The 21,121-nt window shown below is 35.8% G+C and overlaps 1 protein-coding gene and 1 pseudogene across 1 annotated transcript; both read left to right on the forward strand.

The window, feature by feature from the left end:
* The first annotated feature begins 668 nt into the window (after positions 1–668).
* Positions 669–779, forward strand: LOC129465102 (uncharacterized; annotated as a pseudogene).
* A 2,304-nt stretch (positions 780–3,083) lies between these two features.
* Positions 3,084–4,793, forward strand: LOC129464573 (nuclear pore complex protein Nup50-like). The gene is given in 1 exon segment (XM_055245952.2): positions 3,084–4,793. A coding segment is annotated over 1 exon segment (1,290 nt). The 5' UTR covers positions 3,084–3,503.
* Positions 4,794–21,121: the final 16,328 nt, after the last annotated feature.

Raw genomic sequence — 21,121 nt, forward strand, 5'->3', positions numbered from 1 at the left:
AAATCAAAACCTTATATGATTAAAGGAGTATCTGTAATCACTGAGTCTTTGAGTTTTATATACAACAAAATGCCAGATGATAGAGAAAATGCCACATAATTGTCTATATCTAGGTATATCTGACCTTGGTTTTCAATGTGGCATAGATATAGCCATTTAAAAATGAAATGATTTAGGTCATTGCATACCGAATTCTTGGAACTTAATGATTTAGAAGAAAGATGACAAACATGTAAAATTTTGGCAACTTCCTTGCTTGATTTCTAATGCTTGTTTACCTTAATAACTTAGTATGTTCTTTTATCATCATTTATCTATTCTCACTGTTTCTCAACCCTATTAAATCAATGCAATTACTTCACCTCTCTGTTTTTGTTTTCACACAGAATTTTTTTTTTTTTTTGACTGAGTCTTGCCCTGTTGGCGAGGCTGGAGTGCAGTGGCACGATCTCCGCTCACTGTAACCTCCCCCTCCCGGGTTCAAGCGATTCTCCTACCTCAGCCTCCCAAGTAGCTGGGAGTACAGGCGCCCGCCACCACTCCTGGCTAATTTTTCATATTTTAGTAGAGATGGGGTTTCACCGTGTTGCCCAGGCTGGTCTTGAACTCCTGAGCTCAGGCAATCTGCCCACCTCGGCCTCCCAAAGTGCTGGGATTACAGTCATGAGCCACCACCCTCGGCCTTTTGGCTAAGATCAAGTGTAGTATCTGTTCTTATCAGTTTAACAAAAATGTTTTAGAAATAGAACAAGAATTTTCATATTGACTTTCCACCCATTGCAATTTAACAAATTTAAACTCTAAAGAGTTTGCTATGAAATATGGTTTGAGAACCAGTTAAAAAAAAAAAAAAAGCAGTAGTATTCAAAGAGGCAAATAAACAAGCAGAGACTATAGTTCTTTGTATGCTGGTTTGGGGAAAAAATATTTTCATTCTAATGTGAAGTTTTTAATCTTAAAAACACAATTTAGCGAACAACAATAAAAACAAATGTTCCTGTTTCTAAATTAAATTGAGTTTGCATTAATGTTCATATATGTGAAAATATAAATGTTTAAGGTTAATGGACCAAAAGTGACCATTGTAAAACAAACTAAGACTAATAATATTAGACCCTGTGTCAGCTGAGACTCTGCCATAAACAGAAATATTTTGTAAGTTTTAGAGACATATTAGGAAGAGTTTTTAATAATAATCACACAATAATCACACTGTATTTTATATCTTGGCTATGACTTGGGATATTGGTGCTTAATATGAAAATAAATATCAAGGGAAATGAAATATTGTTTAATTCCATTTCAGGTTCCATTTTCCAAGTAATTTTTACTCTCCAGATGGTAGGCAATGCATGCCAGTGAAACACAATGGAAGCAGTCCACTTTAATCTCCTAAGGCATTGCTTCTTTTTAACGTGTGAATTCATGTCTTCTCTAGTGCTGTTCTAACTTTAATTTATATTGTTTAGAGTTTAGTTTTCTTTGATGTGACAGAAAAATCTGCAAAAAGCGTATTAAATGTTATATGTCTCTTGTTGACAAAATATCTAAGGTAAATCTATTATTTTGTCTTCCCCTAACTACTCCATAGGCTACTAACATGTCTCCCCACATCTACTCTGCCCTCTAAGATCCATTCTCAATGCTAAAGCCCAAAATGTTATTTAAAAAAAAAATCTATTGGTGTCATCCCCTGCCAAAATTTCCTCAATGAATATCCATTGCTCTTAGAATAAAAGATCTCATCTCATTCTTTACTTCCTGAATTTGCTCTGCAACCACACTGGCTTTCTCTCTCTCACTGTCTCTCTCTAAGTTGCCATGCACATACTGCCTTAGATTTCATTATATTATATAATTTATCACATCTAAGCCAATAGTATTTCAGGCTATCCCTCATTTCCGAGACTGTCACATCTTCTTAATATGTCCTGTATCTTCTTCATAAGATATCACAGTTGGTAAATATATATTGAGTAGAATTTCCATTTGAGTGATTTAAATGTTATTTTTTCCTATAACTATGGTATAAATTCATTGAGATTTGAAGTTATTCAACAAATTTGATTATACCATAATCAGTAAATTACATGTATTAAATCATAAATTATTACACAAATTAAATCAATAAATTATTCCATAATAAATATGGAAAGTAATATATCAATCACTGATCTTTGTGTTTTCCATATAGGGAAAAATAGACACATTAAACAGAGGAGATTTTAACCCTCACTGTTAAAAACATACCTTTGTGATTTCCCCTTAGCAGGACTCTGTAAAGTCTTCCAGACCAAAAAATTTGAGAGACTAACGGTTGAACTATGTCCCCAGTTAGAATTCTCTCAATACAAACATTACATTTGATTTAATAAAATGCTTATTTAAATTTCAATTTATTCAAGTATCAAAGTAGTTTATTAGTGAGTTAAAGAGTATGATTAACATATGCAGCCATTTGTTGAGGCAAATCCTATCGGCAGAGTATTAAAAGCCAAGCGTATAGGGAAGGATGGTAGATTATGGAGACAAAAGCAAAAAAAAATGACTCTATGCAAAAGGCTACATTGAGTTTGGGATTTTCTGGGCTAAGCAATTTCTAATGAATATTCTTAGCAATAATATTAACAGCATTAATGTTACCAACAATTATTTTTCTGTAGAGTATATTGGAAATATGAAAAAACCTGCTATTGGACTGTCATCTCATAGAAGATGAACATAACACCAAAATGCTGTAAAGCCATAACACAGAATGAAACAGAGTAATTTATATTGAGGCATTTTCTATGTATTTTCCTTTATGTTTTGATCCTCATGGCCTGATAAAACTAAAACCAGAATTAGCATTTGTCTGGATAGAATTTGAGGAAGCAAGGCTGTGTGTAGAAGTCTTCAAAAGTCCTGATCGCGCCTTCTCTTTTACTCAGCAAACGATTTAACATGTTCCACAAAACATGTCTATACTGTTATGATAAATTGTATATATATGCAGCTACAGTAATATATTAAACCCATTATCCCGTATATAATAAAAATGTAAATATGATGGATTGAAATAAGTTGAAGTTTTAATATGGGTTCCTGTATACAAGTGGAAAATTTTAGCATCCTTTGTGTGTTCAACCCAGTTCAGAACACTGTCGGGGCGTTTCTTTCCTCCCTTTTTTTCGAATTGGTTTTGGGGGTAGATTCGAGTTACAAAATGGCCGCCCAAAGCGTGTTCGGCGCGGTTACCTCAGCGGTCTCCGGCTGAACCTGCGCTGTCGCCTCACTGCCAAACACAGCGTGAGGAGCGCCCCCCACCCCGGACATGGTGTTTGAGTCTCTGGGCTTGCCGAGCAGCAAGTCCTCTGAGGCCCGCAACGCAGCACCGGAAGCGGCCGAGCGCGCTCAGCCCGGCGACCGCCAGCCGCTCCAGACCCCTGCGCCGCTGCGACCCGGGTTTCGCCGCACCCAAGACCCAGCGAGTGCAGCGGCGGCCGCCGAGGAGGTTCGAAAACATGGCCAAAAGAAATGCCGAGAAGGAACTTACAGATAGGAATTGGGATCAAGAAGATGAAGCTGAAGAGGTGGGAACATTCTCCGTGGGCAGTGAGGAAGTCTTGAAGAATAGAGCCATAAAGAAAGCAAAGCGCAGAAATGTTGGATTCGAATCTGACAGTGGAGGAGCCTTTCAAGGTTTTAAAGGTTTAGTGGTACCTTCTGGAGGAGGACGGTTTCCTGGATTTGGTAGTGGTGCTGGAGGGAAGCCTTGCGAAGGACTGCCGAATGGAAACAACATAACCAGCGCCCCTCCCTTCACCAGTGCAAAGGCAGTGGCAGAGCCCAAGGTAGCCTTTGGTTCTCTTGCTGCAAATGGCCCTACCGCCTTGGTTGATAAAAAAGTTTCAAATCCCCAAACTAATGGGGACAGTCAGCAGCCCTCCTCCTCTGGCCTTGCTTCCAGTAAAGCTTGTGTCGGAAATGCCTATTAGAAGCAGTTGGCCGCCTTGAACTGCTCCGTGCGGGATTGGATAGTGAAGCATGTGAATACAAAGCCCCTCTGTGATCTGACACCTATCTTTAAAGACTATGAGAAATATTTAGCAAACATTGAACAGCAACACGAGAACAGTGGCAGGAATTCTGAAAGTGAATCTAACAAAGCTGCAGCTGAAACACAGTCTCCTTCTCTTTTTGGCTCAACAAAATTACAGCAAGAGTCAGCGTTTTTGTTTCATGGCAACAAAACTGAAGATAGACCTGACAAGAAGGTGGAGGTGGCATCTGAAAAGAAAACGGACCCATCATCACTAGGAGCGACAAGTGCCTCATTTAATTTCGGCAAGAAAGTTGATAGCTCTGTTTTGGGCTCATTAAGCTCTGTCCCCCTGACTGGATTTTCATTCTCCCCTGGAAACTCCAGTTTATTTGGCAAAGATATTACCGAGAGTAAACCAGTCTCTTCACCATTTCCCACTAAACTATTGGAGGGCCAAGCAGAAGGTGACAGTGGTGAATGCAAAGGTGGAGATGAAGAAGAGAGTGATGAGTCACCCAAAGCAGTAGTTACCGAAGTAAAAGAAGAAGATGCTTTTTACTCCAAAAAGTGTAAACTATTTTACAAGAAAGATAATGAGTTTAAAGAGAAAGGCATAGGTACTCTGCATTTAAAACCTACAGCAAATCAGAAGACACAGCTTTTGGTGCGGGCAGACACCAATTTAGGCAACAGATTGCTGAATGTTCTGATTCCACCCAATATGCCATGTACGCTTCACGAGAATTCAGGACCTGCATTTTCATTCTAAAAAGAAATGAACAGCTTGTGAAGGAGTTTTTTGGCTTTGTAGTTTCTATTCATGAGGTAGTGTTACTTCTTTATCCCCCTAAAGACAAAATGAAGATAAAGGGGGATTGCCAGGAATGGGTTTAAAAGCACAAATTTGGTAGCTTATCATCTACACCATGGAGAGTGAACCCTTATGAAATGAAAGTCAAATGAGACCATCCTAGAAAAAGAAGATGCTCATAGGCATTTGTGTACCATGATCAACCCCACGCATATGAAAACTATGACCAAGTGACGTGCTTGGGAGCTTTGACACACGAGCCATGTGGATTCACTAGGAAACATGTAATAAGGTAATGGAAGAGAAAATAGTGTGTAAATTTTGCCTTTAACTTTAGACAGCAGTATATTATACATTTGATATCTGAAATATCTTTACTTTTTTAAGAGTAAGATTCCATATGTCTTTTTGGAAGGGAGTCATGGTTTTGCACACAAATATCCATGTCACTTCTCCAGAGCCATCAGGTAACTAACACGAGCATTCTTTGAAGACTCTGGGCACATGAATGAGATACAGAATTGAATGTTTAAATTTCCACTTTGATTCCTCATGAATCATTTGAGACTAGTACCAGCTGATCTTGTGTACAGGCTCGGGGTCAGTGCCCAAGGGCTCACGTGTGTGTGTTCTGATCTTCAGTGTGTAGCGCATTCTCATTTAGAAAAGAGTAGTCAGAATAATTGCGGATGGTACAGTGGCTTTTTTAAAATTACAGTCTTTAGGTGTAAGGTTTGGGGCCGGGAGCAATTTTATGATCAAATATGATGAACTCCTAAGTACCTGAGGTGTGATTGGGCCAATGTTGTCATGAGGTTCTTGCTCTACTTTCAGTGTTTTGATTCCACTGGGAGAATTTGGCCTAGTATGTGGCTTTGGATGAATCCGTGCAGAGAGAGGTGTGCTTGTACTGTTATAGGATGCTGTCAGACATAGCTATAGTAGGCACCTAGGGAGGAAGTGGCCATTATTTTTACATTGACTTTTTAGAATTGAGAATGCAGGTGAGTTTTTGTTGCAGATGATTTATAGTAAGCAAGTGGTTGATGCTGTTGATACCGGCCCTGCCCGATTGACATTGTTTATTCAACTTTTAAAAAGATGAAGAACTAAGGGGAACAAATTTAAGTTTGTTGCAACTTAGCCACACATTCTTCCCTGGTACCAGCTGGAATCAGCAGCTCACAGGCATCTTTAGGACACTTCAGTGTATATGACACAGTACTTTGTTAGCGTCTGCGTGTGTATGGAAAGTTTACAAAAAATGGCATGAAAAGATCATGATTGGATTTTCTTTTAAACCTGCCCCTTCTGTAAAAAATAGTTTATATATTTTTAAATTAGTGGGTATGTGTGGCTTCTTTTTTTCCTAACATTCCCAGCAAATTTTTGCTGCTAAGACTATCACTGTTAAAGTGAAAATTACAGGGAAAAATGTGATGAATATACCATAACTCAAAATGTGATATTTTCTTAAAATCACTCTTTTATGCTTTAGGAACTGGTTGGTCTCCACTTTGATTATTAGTGTAAAGAGCCTGAGTATATGTGGATTTCACTGTAAAATTTAACTCCTTGTCTTTTACTTGGGGCACAGGGCCCCCGGAGGGCTTACCTGTTTTCCCCACCATGTTAACAGGTAATTCTGATTTATGCGTTATTTTAGTTTGGCTTATTTTTAACAAAATATTATAAATTATGCTTTAAAATGTTTAATGTGGACTGAAATTTTCATCTTTTGTTTGAGAATCTATGAAGTGTATCATATACGTGGCCTAAAGCAAGGTGTGTATTTTGTTATTCTGAAATTGTTTTGCATCTGGACAAATACTAAGTATCCCAGTGGCCTTTTTTTTTTTTAAACCTGTATATCCATCTCATCCTTTTGTGCATTCCTAGTAAGCAGAAAAATTTGTTATGCCATCTTCATTATTCGAATTACAGACTGAAAATATGGCCAGTTTTTAAAGAAGTTTATGTTTTCCGTGGAAGGACAAGTCTGACTGTTCATGGGCTGATTTTCCTTAAAAGGATTATTCTATTTTACAATTTCAATTCTAGATCACATTTTATATATGCTGCATGCCAAAAAAAAAAAGAAAAAAAGAAAGAAAGGAAAAACTACCTTTTCTGGTGTGGAGGGGAAGAAAAACTAATATTCTACCTTACTAGTAGAGTTCAAAACAAGTTTTCACTGAGAGCCTTTTCAGTAAAAGTTAAACAAGTTTGTTTTTTGAGCATTTGTCAGTTATTCTATTTCAGAAGAGTCAAAATTCGAGCAGGATACATTTTGAAGGTTTTGCAAACCCCTAAACCCCTGATGAGTCCTCTCATTCTGGAAGTGGGAATTTGAGTAGATACTGATTTGTCCCATAGTATGGTAGATGACAGGAAGGTCTTTTCCAATCGGGCACTGAGAACACAGGCCACTGTATGTTCTCAACCAGTAACAATCATACTGAGAACGAAGGACTCTCCCTTTGATGCAGACACAATTGTAATCAAGATGTAAAACTTCTTAGCAATCAGATGGATAAATTGTTTGCTTTTTACTTTAAATAGGAAATTGTTTTCTAAAACTAAAATACTTGAATTGTCAGACAATATAATCTCAGCTTATATTAGTTTTTGAATGCTCCCGTCGAGGAAGTGTAACAATCCATGAAATGTGAATAAATGAAAAGTAAAAAAAAAAACAAAAAAACAAACAAACAAACAAAAAAAAACCACTGTCTATACGATTACTCTTCTCTGACCTTGTAAGGAAGCAAGTGTATGCTTCCCAAAAGATGCTCATTGAAAAGAAGACACAATAGAATAGAAAGTCTCCCATAAAGATATTAGAATAACATCAGCCTATCTTTAATAACCCATTCACCCCTCTTTTGTTCAGGCTCCAAAGAAATTGTTCTAGTTCATTTCTTCCAATTTTCTTTAAAGTGAATATGTGCTCAGGTTAATCTTGGAGACTTTATCTTTTATTTTTTGCATATTCCACAGGACAGTTAATTCTTTCTGTGGCTATATAGGTGAGATAGGGAAAATGCTATGTTTTAAAATAAGTTGACTTGTTCAAACTATTTTAGTGAAAATGAGTCTTATAGAAAGTTTGCACATGACATATACCTAGGACTATTGGGTGTTAGGAAGTAATATCCATTTAGCAAGGAGCAGTTCAAAAGCATAGCCCTCCCATAGAGTCAATGTTCTATTTATTAGATCAGGGAGGTGAGCCTTTCGTGAAAATGAAGACAGCCTGAAGAGATTTCATATTCTCTTGATGATTGACCGATTTATTCTTAAGGATATGGGGAATCTCAAGACCCAGGGGCTACATGAAAATATTTTTTCTCTCACCTCTTATGAACAGTAGTATCTTGAAAGCAATTCTAACCACAACCTGCCCTAAAAAAGTATGTTAAAATTGTCTTCCCCAAACCTGGTGGGACAAGGGATCCTGGCTAGAAAAAAAAAGTACATCCTGGTCTTGTTAATGTGGAGACAGACAGCACAGACAGCAGGAAAAACAAGAGAATGACTAATGTTCAAGTGCATTATTTTCTACACACACACACACACACACACACACGCACACACACACACACAACCTAATCTATGTGAAAATGTTTGGCTCAGATCCTGTTATGTTGTCCTGTTATATATTCAGTTTGAGCAAAATTGGGGAGAATCAGATCTCTATTGACCACTAAAGAGCTCTCAAACTTCCTTCCTCTATAAACTAAGATTTTGCTCCGCTAAGAGGAAAGATTACAGGATATTTTTCGGCATTGTGTCACAGATTTGATTTTTTTTAAGTGTCACACTGCAAATATATTTTTAAAATATTTCTTCACCATTTTGAAAAATGAACTGCAATTCTGGACAGTTATTTGATTTTATCCATTCATGTGGAATGGTCCTGTCTTGCTAAATCCTATTTATAGAACAACACATTTCTATTTACTTTCCCTGCATAAAGATACTTTAACCTGCAATATATTTGATCTAAAATATGTCCCAGCTTCCTTCTTGACTATTTGCAAAACTAAAGTTCTCAGGTTATTGTTTTATAAGAAGAAATATTGAGCCACAAGCACAAGTATTCCACTTCTGAATTTTTTTTTTTTTTTTTTTTTTTTTTTTTTTTTTTGAGACAGAGCCTTGCTCTGTCACCCAGGCTGGAGTACAGTGGTGCGATCTTGGCTCACTGCAACCTCTGACTCCTGGGTTCAGCAATTCTTCTGCCTCAGCCTCCGGAGTAGCTGGGACTACAGGCATGCACCACCGTGCCCGGCTAATTTTTGTATTTTTAGTAGAGACAGGGTTTCATCATATTGGCCAGGCCGGTCTTGAACTCCTGACCTTGTGATCTGCCTGCCTCGGGCTCCCAAAGTCCTGGAATTACAGGCGTATGTTCTATGTCTTCTTGTGAAGAAACCTTCTGGAATGACTCAGTGTGTGTGTATGTGTGTGTGTGTGTGTGTGTTGTGTGTGTGTGTGTGTGTGTGTGTGTAGCTAATGTTGATGATTTCGGGCTTTTAAGTTTAGGAAATCTACTCCTGTCTTCTAGTTACTCGGATGAAAATGGCTTGCAATAATTACTGACAGTTCTATTTTGATGACAAACCACATCCATTTTGTGCAGAATTCAACCATGTTTTTGCGCTCAGCTTTCCAACCAGTTAAGCCACTTTATGTCTCACTTTCATCTGTGCTCACCTCCTAATAGACCTCCATGTTCCCCTCAAATCTTATCAACAGAGAGGCTAGCAAATCTTATCAACAGAGAGGTTATTGTGACTCATTTAAACTGGCCTCAGACCAAGTTACACCCTCTTCAAAATTAGTTGAGGTTTCCCATCTCAGAGAAAAACATAAAATCTGTCCCATGATTCATAATTCTTTACATTGTGTTTTTCCAACCCTCATGCCTATGTTTTTGATTTTATCTCCTATATCTCCCCATCTTACTCTACTCCTCATTCTTCTTGTAAAACATTAAGATGTCTCTGTCTAGGTGTCTTTGTGCACATTGTTCTCTTTCTAAAAATACTTTCTTCTTATCCAAATGTTTTTTTTTTCTTCAGTTCTTCACTCTCTAGCATAACTAACGTTTCACCTTCTCAGACATTTTCAGTTCCCTTCATGTATGTATCAATGTATCTTACCTCATAATTTAATGGTTATTAGATTTTATTTTTTTGTTTCTTGCCAGAGTTTAGGATGTATGTTTCTCTGTTTTAATTACTGCTTTATCTTTGGAACAGTACCTGGTATAGTGTAATATAAACCCAATAAATACATATTGAGTGAATTACTCCGGGTTATTCACATTTTTGAATTCCAAGGATATTAACCCTCTTTTGAGAGCCAAAGTCATATCTATGTAGTCTCCATTTTGTCTTTTAAATTTGAGATGCAATATTTTTATATTATTCTCAATGAGTTAATTATGAAGAATAAGATAACTTGTTCAGTGAATAGACAACTTCCCCAAAGGAAGGATTATCAATCAACTCTTGTAAAACTTAAATTTTTGAAATTCCTTTACCAGTCTCAATTTTAGTAGCAGTCACTAAAAATTAAGTTGGGGTTTCTTTCATCACTCTCTGTTGCACTGTAAGTTACCTAAGTTAATATAATTCATTTACTTGTTGATCAGGGCATGATAAAAACAAAATTATAATTTTTTGAGTTTTAATTTTCCATAATTTTTGCCTTTTATATGCAATTTACTGGGAAATTTTACAACAGAGATAGATAGTTTGCTTTTTTTCCCTATGTAAAAAGTTAAAGAAAGGTCTTGGTTCTGCCCACGCAAACACTTCAATGCAGAGGTAAGTTGGTTTTCTAGACAGACAAGTTCCCTTTTTTCTATTTTTCTAAGGTGGAAAAAAAGTCTTACGGCTAGTTAGTTCAAGTAAAAATAGAATAATGGGGGGATATAATAAGTTGGCAAGACAGATGCCTTCTGGTTACTTATCAGAATAAAAGTATTACAGGTATTGCCAAGTAGAATAATGTTCAACCTATTACCACACAGTTATTTTCAAATATTTGACTGAGAGGAAACTACTTCTGGAGGACAGGCAGAAGGGAACTCTCTTATTTTATACTTCATCCTGTAATACGAAGTACAACCTCAGCAAGAGCATCAGAGTGGTGTTCATTTGGATCACACTATCCCCCTAACTTAGAGCCCTAACAATTTTTTTTTCCTTAGAAATGTACTTTGCCATTGCTTATATTGAAAGATGTTATAAGAAAAAGTGACATTTGGCACTAGTTATTTCACCATAAAAGTACTGTCGACAATTTTATATTTAGCAGCATCCAGTTTATGAGGACTCAAGAGATGAAGCTTTTTATGACCTTGGTGATTCTGCTCCACAACTTGCCTTTTTTCATATTTTGGACATTGTGACTCATTAAATTGATTCTGTTTCTTTCGTTGCATAGGCTACAATGAAAATTAAAGCCAAAGCCATGATCCTTCTCTAGGAAAATGTTTGAAATAATCTGTATTGGTTGAGTTTATGCTTTGGCGTCAGACTTGCTGAATTCAAAAGCCACTTTTCCCACTTGCTTGCAGCAAGACATTAGATAGTGACTTGGCCTCAATGTGTCAATTTCCTTATCTTAAGTGAGCAAGGCTAGTTCTTTCAGAGGGAGGTTGTTATGACGCTATGCAGCAGTTCAGAAGAATGCTTAAAATCATGCATGAAAAGTAGAAAGAAAGGGGAAAAACCTATAGGATCATTTTCATGATTTTTATATGCTAACATTTTTAATTTAGTAAAATATTATAATTCCATTTTTACCTTGGCCTGTTTTATATTATGTATTTAAATATATGTTAAGTATTTTCTGGAAAAGAATACATTAAATTATTTCTAGTTAGATAGGAGATAGATAAAACATAATACAGTAGATATAAATGGAAGTCTATCTCAGTATAAATATAAAATAAATTTACAGTTAATAATAATTAAGTACTTATTTATGTAACAGAATCTGTATTGAGTAACATAGACTTATATGCTTATAATCTGAAGAATTTCTTTATTCATTTATTTCACTTTAAGCAATATAGTGAATATCTAAATAGCATAGTAATATTATTTTTTCAAACCAGGAAAGACTCACAATGGTTTCTAGAGTTATATATCAGGTTCAAAATATTTAAAATATGTATAAAATTTTAATTACATTTAAGATTTTACAATATAATTAGGTAAAAATGATATATTACATATATTAGAAACTATAGTTTACGTATAGCATAGTTTACTAGATTATAACAGTACATTTAAGGTAAAAGAAATTGATTGCTTTTTTGGGGTGTTTTAGTAACATATAATACTATAAAAACTTAGTGGGCGGGGCACGGTGGCTCACACCTGTAATCCCAGCACTTTGGGAGGCTGAAGCAGGTGGATCATGAGGTCAGGGGATCGAGACCATCCTGGCTAACACAGTGAAACCTTGCTTCTACTAAAAATACAAAAAATTAGCCAGGCGTGGTGGCGGGCGCCTGTAGTCCCAGCTACTCGGGAGGCTGAGGCAGGAGAATTGTTTGAACCCGGGAGGCAGAGGTTGCAGTGAGCTGAGATTGTACCACTGCACTCCAGCCTGGATGAGAAGAGTGAGACTCCTTCTCAAAAAAAAAAAAAAAAAGAAAAAAGAAAAGAGAAAGGAAAAAAGAGAAAAAGAAAGGAGAATAAAATTTGTCTGCAGATTGATCTTTCTTATGAAGCTTGAGTATATATGTAAAGAAAATAATTCACTTTGAAAATAAACATATATACAGTCAAAACTTAAGCTTTCTTAGAATTTTTTTTTTTTTTTCGAGACAGAGTCTCGCCCTGTCACTGAGGCTAGAGTGCAGTGGCACAATCTTGGCTCACTGCAACCTCCGCCTCCCGGGTTCAAACAATTCTCCTGCCTCAGCCTCCCTAGTAGCTGGGACTACAGGCGCATGCCACCATGCCCAGCTAATTTTTGTATTTTTAGTAGAGACGGGGTTTTGCCATATTGGCCAGGATGGTCTTGATCTCTTGACCTTGTGATCCACCCACCTCGACCTCCCAAAGTGCTGGGACTACAGGTGTGAGCCACTGTGCCTGGCCTCTTAGAATTCCTATGCAATTGATAACCATCTGGAAAAGTGTTTGATAATCATTTTCTTTTCAATCTCCATTGTCTCATTGCCTGCTAAGGGTCTGCTGCCTTTCTTCCTATCAAAATTTGTCCTGTTGATTCCCGCCATGATTATCTAAGGCAATATTATAGCTTGCTCCCAGAGATGTGAAAGTCTATGGTATTAGACTGTGATATACAATTAGATGCAAAACAATATAAAATCACAAAACTTCTTGGTTTTTATTGCTGCTATTCCTGATGTTCTAAGATAATTATATACAATGTTCAAAGTACATTTCAGTGTATGTCTGTGCCATTTTTTTATCTTAAAACAGTGGAGAAAACTGGCCCTGTGGAAACTTTAATTGTGACATTCAAATTATTGTACTTTTATTTTCTAAATTATCCTTTTCTGATTAATTTTTTATTAAGTAAAATTGCACACACAGATTTCAAAGTTCACTCTGAATAGCTCACACATTAATCATGTACCACATCTACCTGAAATCAAAGCCTTTAAATGACTATATTGACTCAATATTTACTATCAGAGTTTTTGAACAACAAAAATATATATGTATGTATATGTATGTGTGTATATATATAGATGTAGGAAAATAGTTAATGTAGCTGAAGTAAACACATGAGTAAAAACACTTCAAATTACTTATTTTTTAATTTTGTAAACCATGCTATGCAGAAGGATGTGGTGCAGCTTACAGAAAGTATGTACTGTAGAAAACCTTAAAACAAGGTAAGATTAGGAGCCTTGGGAAATAAAAACGGGACAAAAGGATTAAGCCAAGGCAAACAGTTTGAATATTGTTATCACTTTAAATGAAACAATATAGTATGTTATAAATTTCGTAATCTGCCTTCCTCATTACTGTGATATGTCCTCACAAGGAAATCAAAATCAATGTTTACCATTACATTTAACTATAAGATGAGGAAACATTCCCTTAGCCTCCCATCTTACCAGCTGTCCTTTGAGGGGAAATCAAATCAAAACCCACCAACCGCATTAACAAACAGCATATATTTGTGGCACACAGTGCTTGGTTGATAGACATCATTGCTTTCCTGTTACAGGCTAACAGGATCCATTAACTCACATTTGAGGCTTAATCATGTGCAAGGAAAATGGAAAAAAATACTTGATAATAACCTTTTATGGGCTGTTGGTTGTAACACTGCTTACTTATTAAACAAAGTAATTACTTTGGGTAGATATGAGGATCAATAAGTGGGCATTGAAATGCTTTCGTAAGTGTTAACCCTTAACTGTACTAAAAACTCACATATGTAAAAGATTAAAGGTGGTAAATATTAGGCCTCAGTGCAACTTCTGTTTACTATGACCAAAAGTGTATATAAATCATCCATTCTATTATTTAACGAGTAGTACATATTCATTAAAATATTTATTGGGGTCCTATTAGTTTCCACTTAAGAGGAAGTAAACAGAAAAAATTCAAAAATGCCTACGTACATCAATGAAATTAAACCTGCCCCAAGTACTATAAATCAACCAACAGTACATCTGTATCCTGTTTACACTCGTTTCAGGTTTTAATGTTTCCTGTGGTTTTTACATGTTGAGCTTCATATTTTATAATACACTATTTGTGTAATAGAAAACTCATCAAAAGAAGTGAATTATCTAAATTAACTATTCAAAAGCATCGGTTATGCCAAAAATAATACTATTTTACCATTTTTATTCATGTATATAAATATCTCAAGCTCCTTTCTAAAATTGGTTGGTAATGCATGTGTATTTTTAATTCATGCATTAATCTCTACTTATTTCTTCTTGAATAAGATACAATAATTTTCCTCATGAAACCTTAAATTCTAAATACCCCAAATAAAGTGCAATCATCTTTAATTTTATTTGTACATCTACTTTTCCATGTTGGACAATTTTTCTCATCTATCAACACAATCTTCTTTTCTTTTTGATTCAGCACTTATCTCTTCCTTATTAACACATTTATATCTTCCTTATGACATTCTCTTTCCTGTACTATTGTCTCTTATCCATTCCACTAGCACCACTCTGAACAGTTTTTGTTTTTGTTTTGTTTTGTTTTTTGAGATGGATTCTTATTCTGTCGCCCAGGCTGGAGTACAATGGCATGATCTCAGCTCACTGCAAACTCCGCCTCCTGGGTTCAAGCAATTCTCCTGCTTCAGCCTCCCAAGTAGCTGGGATTACAGGTGCCCATTACCACTCCCGGATAATTTTTGTATTTTAGTAGAGACTGGATTTCACTATATTGGCCAGCGTGGTCTCAAACTCCTGACCTTAGGTGATCACCCCTCCTCAGCCTCCCAAAGTGCTGGGATTACAGGTGTGAGCCACCGCACCTGGCCTCACTCTGAACAGTTTTTTTAACACAAGAGTTAACAGCTGTTATAGGTTGAGTTGTGTCCCCTAAAAAGATATGTTGAAACCCTAACCCCTAATACCTGTGAATGAAACCTTATTTGGAAATAAGGTATCTGCAGTTATGTCAAGTTATGATGAAATCAGCAGGTAGTCCTTAGGACATGACTGGTGTCCTTGTAAGAAGAGTAGAGAAACAGAGAGTAACACACACACAGGGAAGATGATGTGAAGACATATAGGAAGAAGAATGCCATGTGATGATTGAGGCAGAGAACAGAATGAGGTTTCTATAAGACAAGTAATCTTGAGAATTGATAGCAAAACCAGGAGCTAGAAAAAAAAGCATGGAACACATTCTCCTCCAATATCCTTCACAAAGACATGGTACTGCTGGCAATTTGAAATCAGACTCTGGCCTCCAGAACTGTGGAGAATACATGTCTGTCTTCAAGCAATCCAGTTTGTGGTTCCTTGTTTTATGGCAGCTAATATAACTGCATTGGCCTCCTCAGCATCTCCAACCACAACCCACAGAGCCCTTCAAAAATAATGACAAGTGAAAGTGAAGATAATTTCACCACAACTTTAGTAGGGCAATCTGGACACTCAGCTATCATTCTCTTTATCTTTGACCAAAGGCATTTCTCTCCTTTGTTTCTCTACTTCAGCAACTCTGTATCCTCAAATCCAATTACTTTTTGCTAAAAGCAAAACAGCAGTGTTTCTCAATCTCAGAAATTGAACCATCAAGTGAAAACTTACTGTCTCTCAATTTACCCACATTCATTCTCATGTCCCAGTCTTACAGCTAACATAAATAAAAAATAAAATAAAAACACCTCTCCTTTACTGCCAATAGCTAATGCCTTCATCCGTGTTCTGAATCTCATTCGTACATTGCATCAGCGTCCAAATTCTTACCTTTGCAAATGGTTCAGTACTGACCCAGGCGTGCTCGGCCGAGGAGGCCATTTAAAGCTTCAGAGAGTTTCTGAGTCAAAGAGCTTACAAAATTGGATGTGATGACATGACAGAGGAGAGGCTAGGAAGGAAATTACCGGAAAGAGGTCAAAACTCTGAGGTGAATCAGAGTAAGCATTAAGACCACAAAAGCCAGTAGGGCCAGAGGAGACATTCTGAGTTTAAGAAGTTTCTCTATGGTAAAGTAAATAAAATAAAGGCAGTTTAGGATCAATGGGTGCCTAGAAAAATTGCTTTGGACCTACTCTTGTTACATTGATATTTAAACCTTTAATTATATAACCTTTCAGAAACTATTTCTTTTTTCCGTTCTGATGACTCATTTTGACCTTGAGTAAATCTTTTTAAAATCCTATCTTTGAAAATCTACTCCCTGACAAGAGATCTAAACAAAACACATCTCATGTTGGTTACTCTCCATGTTCCTTCTAGAATATCCCTTTCTATACAACCAAGTGACTTCCTTTCAATTCTCAACCTGTGGAAATATTCGTTCTGCTTCCACTGCTCTGCTGAACTGATTTTCTCCTCATGCTGCAATGGTCTTTATATTGCCAATTTCATTTCCATTTTTGGATCTTACATTTCCTAAATCATACCTAATCTTTCTGTACGTGGTTCCCCACCATCACCCTCAAGACCATTCATCATTCACTTTAACTGTCTCTTTTCCTTTTTTGTTGTTGTTCCACAGACCGACTCTCTTAGTCATCATTTCTGGCTGTCAATTTCTCTGAGAGTTAACATCTATTTTTATGGGATCAACTATCATCTATTTGCTAACAGATCTCAATTGAATGTTTTTAACTCAGAATTTTATACTCAATTAAAAACTCTTTGATTCACTATTTCCCAGGAAATTTCAAACTTGGCATGCTCCAACCTAAATGTATCTTCACTCAAGAATATACCTTATTCTATATTACATATTTTATTCATGACATGAATAAATATCTCTGGAAGCCATATTTTCTTCTTGATTTTTATAGTCACTCTCATATTTAGGACCATGGGTATATTTTTCCCTTGTCCATTTCAATATTTTTTAAATTAGAACCTTTGCATCCAGTTTTGCCCCTTTAAGTCAGCCTAAATTCTGCTCCAACATTGGAATTGTAACACCTCACCACCCTATTTGAAAGTTCTCAATGACTCCCATAGCAACATAGAACCAGGCTTCATAGAATGACATACCATGCCACAATGTTCTGAACCAAGTCCACACTTCCACTTTCTGCCTCATTCTTCCATTTGCTATTTCGTTTTTAGCCATCCTGAGCTACTATTCTGTTTTCCAAATGAGCCAAGCTTCCTCATGCTGTCATGGCTTTGAACATATCACCTTTGCTTGGACTGTCTTCCAAATGAAGCATTTTTCACTAGATCATATCGTAAAACCAGAATGCTTGTCAAGATTGGCTCAAATATTATTATCCTGGAAATTACTTTAGTCTCTGTAGGTTTGAAGTATTTTAATTTGGGAACCTATATTTCTATAGTTCATTCTTTGAGGTATGCAAAGGTAGGGATTATGCTTTATTCACTTTTGTGATCTCAGCACTTAGCCTAGGTCCAAGACTACATAAGGCATTTAAATACTTGTTGAACAGATGTTGCCATCTCTGATCTTCCCCACTTCTAATCTTCACACACATTTCTAGCTGCAGAGGTGCATAAGCATTAGCAACATACTCATTCTACTGCATAAGAAGCATGCTTGTTTTGATGCTAGCTCTGTGTGTTGAGCACTGATTCTCAAGCATTAATGCATAGAAGGATTTCCTGGAGAGCTTGCTAAAACACTTAAATTGAAACCACCCCAAGAGGTTCTGATTCAGTAGGTCAGATGGGGCTCAGAGTGTCCTAACAAGCTCACAGATGCTTCTGTTCTGATAGTAGCAGCATAACCTTTGGGAACCACTGCTGTAGAATGCACTTGATAGGAAAGGAAGGTATTATTTCTCCCTGCCTTTGGGAAACAGTCAGGAAGGACATCTAAAGTGGCTTTGTGTGATTATGTTACTTCTACCATTTTTCCAATTCCAGAATTATATTTGTTTATTGCAACAGTCTTGTGGGCAAAGTAGTGATATCAACAATAAGACTAGGCGATTAGGATATGGAAACAGACACAGTTGTCTACATATTTCTGTCTACAAGATTCTCTTTGCCTTGTTCTTTTGAATGTATTTCAGTTTTTGCCGCTGGTGACCCTATTGACAGATATGTATTAAATCTGTAGTTTAATGTGTATCTGATCTTCAGTGTCTTCCTTAATTGTACTACTACTGCTACAACAAATTTAAATGTAAGCAATTAATATATATTTTAATATATATTTCTTCTAAGATTTTGTTACAGCTAGAAACTAAGTTCTGTAATTTACATATTTTTACGCTCATTTCGTAAATGAGGAAACTGAGATTCATTAAAAAAGATATTGACTGTAGTCCTAGGGTTAGAAAGTCCCAAAATTGGTACTAAATATTTAGTCTGTCACCTAGTGTAGTGCACTTTCAAATACATAGCGCATCATACACAATAGATACCCATGAAAATTTACAATAAAGTGGCCACAGGTCACTGCTGAAAATACCACTCTTAGTGACAATATTTGTAGGTATGAAGAATAAAGCTTTTATAGCTAAACTTTTCTAGGTCACGTTTTAGCTCTGTGACTTACTACTAATTGTCTTTGGGAGAGCGAGTTAACATTTAATAATTATCTAACAACTGTCATTTCATAATTCTCATTTGTAAAACAGAAATAAGGATGTTTTTGAATATTAAATGAGTTAATATATATTTTAAAGAAGAAGTGAGCTATTATACATTTAATATCGTATTGGATCCTTGATTATGGCTTTAGTATGGAATAAAAGCTAGCCAAAAATGGGTAAATATGAATAGTAAGGAGGTTAATTAATTGGGACAATAATCTAATGCCACTGATTATTCAATAGGATTCAGAAAGAATTTGGCATGATCCAGGTACCATGACAAAAGAATCAAAAGAATTCTTACTACATTGCTAAAAATAACATCACAATTCGTTAAAAGTCTAATTAAAATTCCAAAAATAGTTGATTTCTAGAAAAATAGTTTAGATTAAGAAATGTGAAGAATTATTTTTTGAAATATATCTTAGTTGTAGTTATTTTAAAAATATAAAAATTTCACACATTTTCATTCTGCTGAAATACAATCTATACTATTTGATTTTCAAGTGTAAAAGGATATGCCATCTGTGTGTGTGTGTGTTATGTGTGTGTGTGCATGTATGTGTACGGTTTTCTCGTGGCTCTGAATAAACCTAATTTACTGTCACAAGAAAGGATCTATTATGATAAAAGTAAATGTTTCCTCTTCTTACCACTCTTTGTTTGTTTGTTGGTTTGTTCTCTATTTGTTAGGTATCCCTTTCCTGGCAGTCAAATTATTTTGATGTCATGATTTACCAACTTCTGTACCAGAAAATAAGAGTGGAGATTTGCTAGACTTACAGTAGAAATCACAAAACATCTGATGATCAGGAAGAAAAGTAATAGCTCAATGCACATATATATGTGTGTGTGTGTGTGTGTGTGTGTGTATTTTTTGATGCCACTAGAAACTAAAACATCACTTTTTTGCATCACTGGTCACATTTCTTACTCTGAAATTAAAAGGGACATGCTGATATTTTATGAACTAGTTTGACTCCAACTAAACCTTTCTCAACATATTTTATCTTGTACATTCACTTTTCCAGACATGCTCAAATTGTCATATATGATTTCTATTAGTGTTAAGGATTTCAGTCCTCTGAGAAGATGCAGTGCAGTGAGATTCTGCCTCTGAATTGGTAACAGTTAATTCTTTTTATATTGCAAAGTAGATTCTTACAGAAAGGAATTTATGCCTTCAGTTTCTATGTAGGTTGCATGGCATTTGGTCCACAGTGATAAAAAAAAATGATCCCAGAATATCTGCCATATATTTTGCTGACTGTTAACAGCAGGTTAAGATGTGTTTCATTTCTGACCTTGTAAAATGCTTTCTTGCTTATGCAACGCTTTATACATCAAATACAAAAACTGCTACGAGGGCTTCAGCTGCTTGAACAAGGATAAATTTGAGAAAATAAATAAATGTTGTTCAGGTCAATTTCAACGAAGCCATTTTTCTGCTATTATTCCATGGCATAAGTAATGCATGATATATTTGATTACATTTTAAATGTGATACCGAGAAGTCACAACGTTGATTTGTTTCACATGAGTGCTTCTTGGTCTATAGTGCAAAAAATAAATCATTCAAGTTATCTAACCAGCTAATGTTTTCAATCAGATTTACAGAAAATTGTTTCTATTATTGTTATCAGCTCAGCACGATTCAACGTATGTGTGTATGTGTTGCTAGTATATCATTAGAGTTGAAAATTCTAGTATCACACATTTTAAACCTCAGCAAAATTCTAAGGCTGTGAGCTTTTAATATTTGTTTACTATTTGATAAATGTGTAACGCTTAATTTGAGAAGATATTTAGATTTCTAGTAGATGCAGGAAAGTTTTAGATTATCTTTGAAACATAGAAACAGAAAAGTTATGAAATATCAAATCTTAGGAACCTATGGAAAAAGGAGGCACAATATTATCCTTCAATTTAAATTTGAATAAATATATATTTAAAACTCTATGCCTAACATTCTATGACTCAGTATGTGATTGATTCTGACCTAAGGATGACAGTTTAGACCACTGATTCTGGATCAATTCTAATTAAGA

The sequence above is a fragment of the Symphalangus syndactylus genome, chromosome 16, assembly GCF_028878055.3.
Source record: "Symphalangus syndactylus isolate Jambi chromosome 16, NHGRI_mSymSyn1-v2.1_pri, whole genome shotgun sequence".
Lineage (NCBI taxonomy): Eukaryota > Metazoa > Chordata > Mammalia > Primates > Hylobatidae > Symphalangus > Symphalangus syndactylus.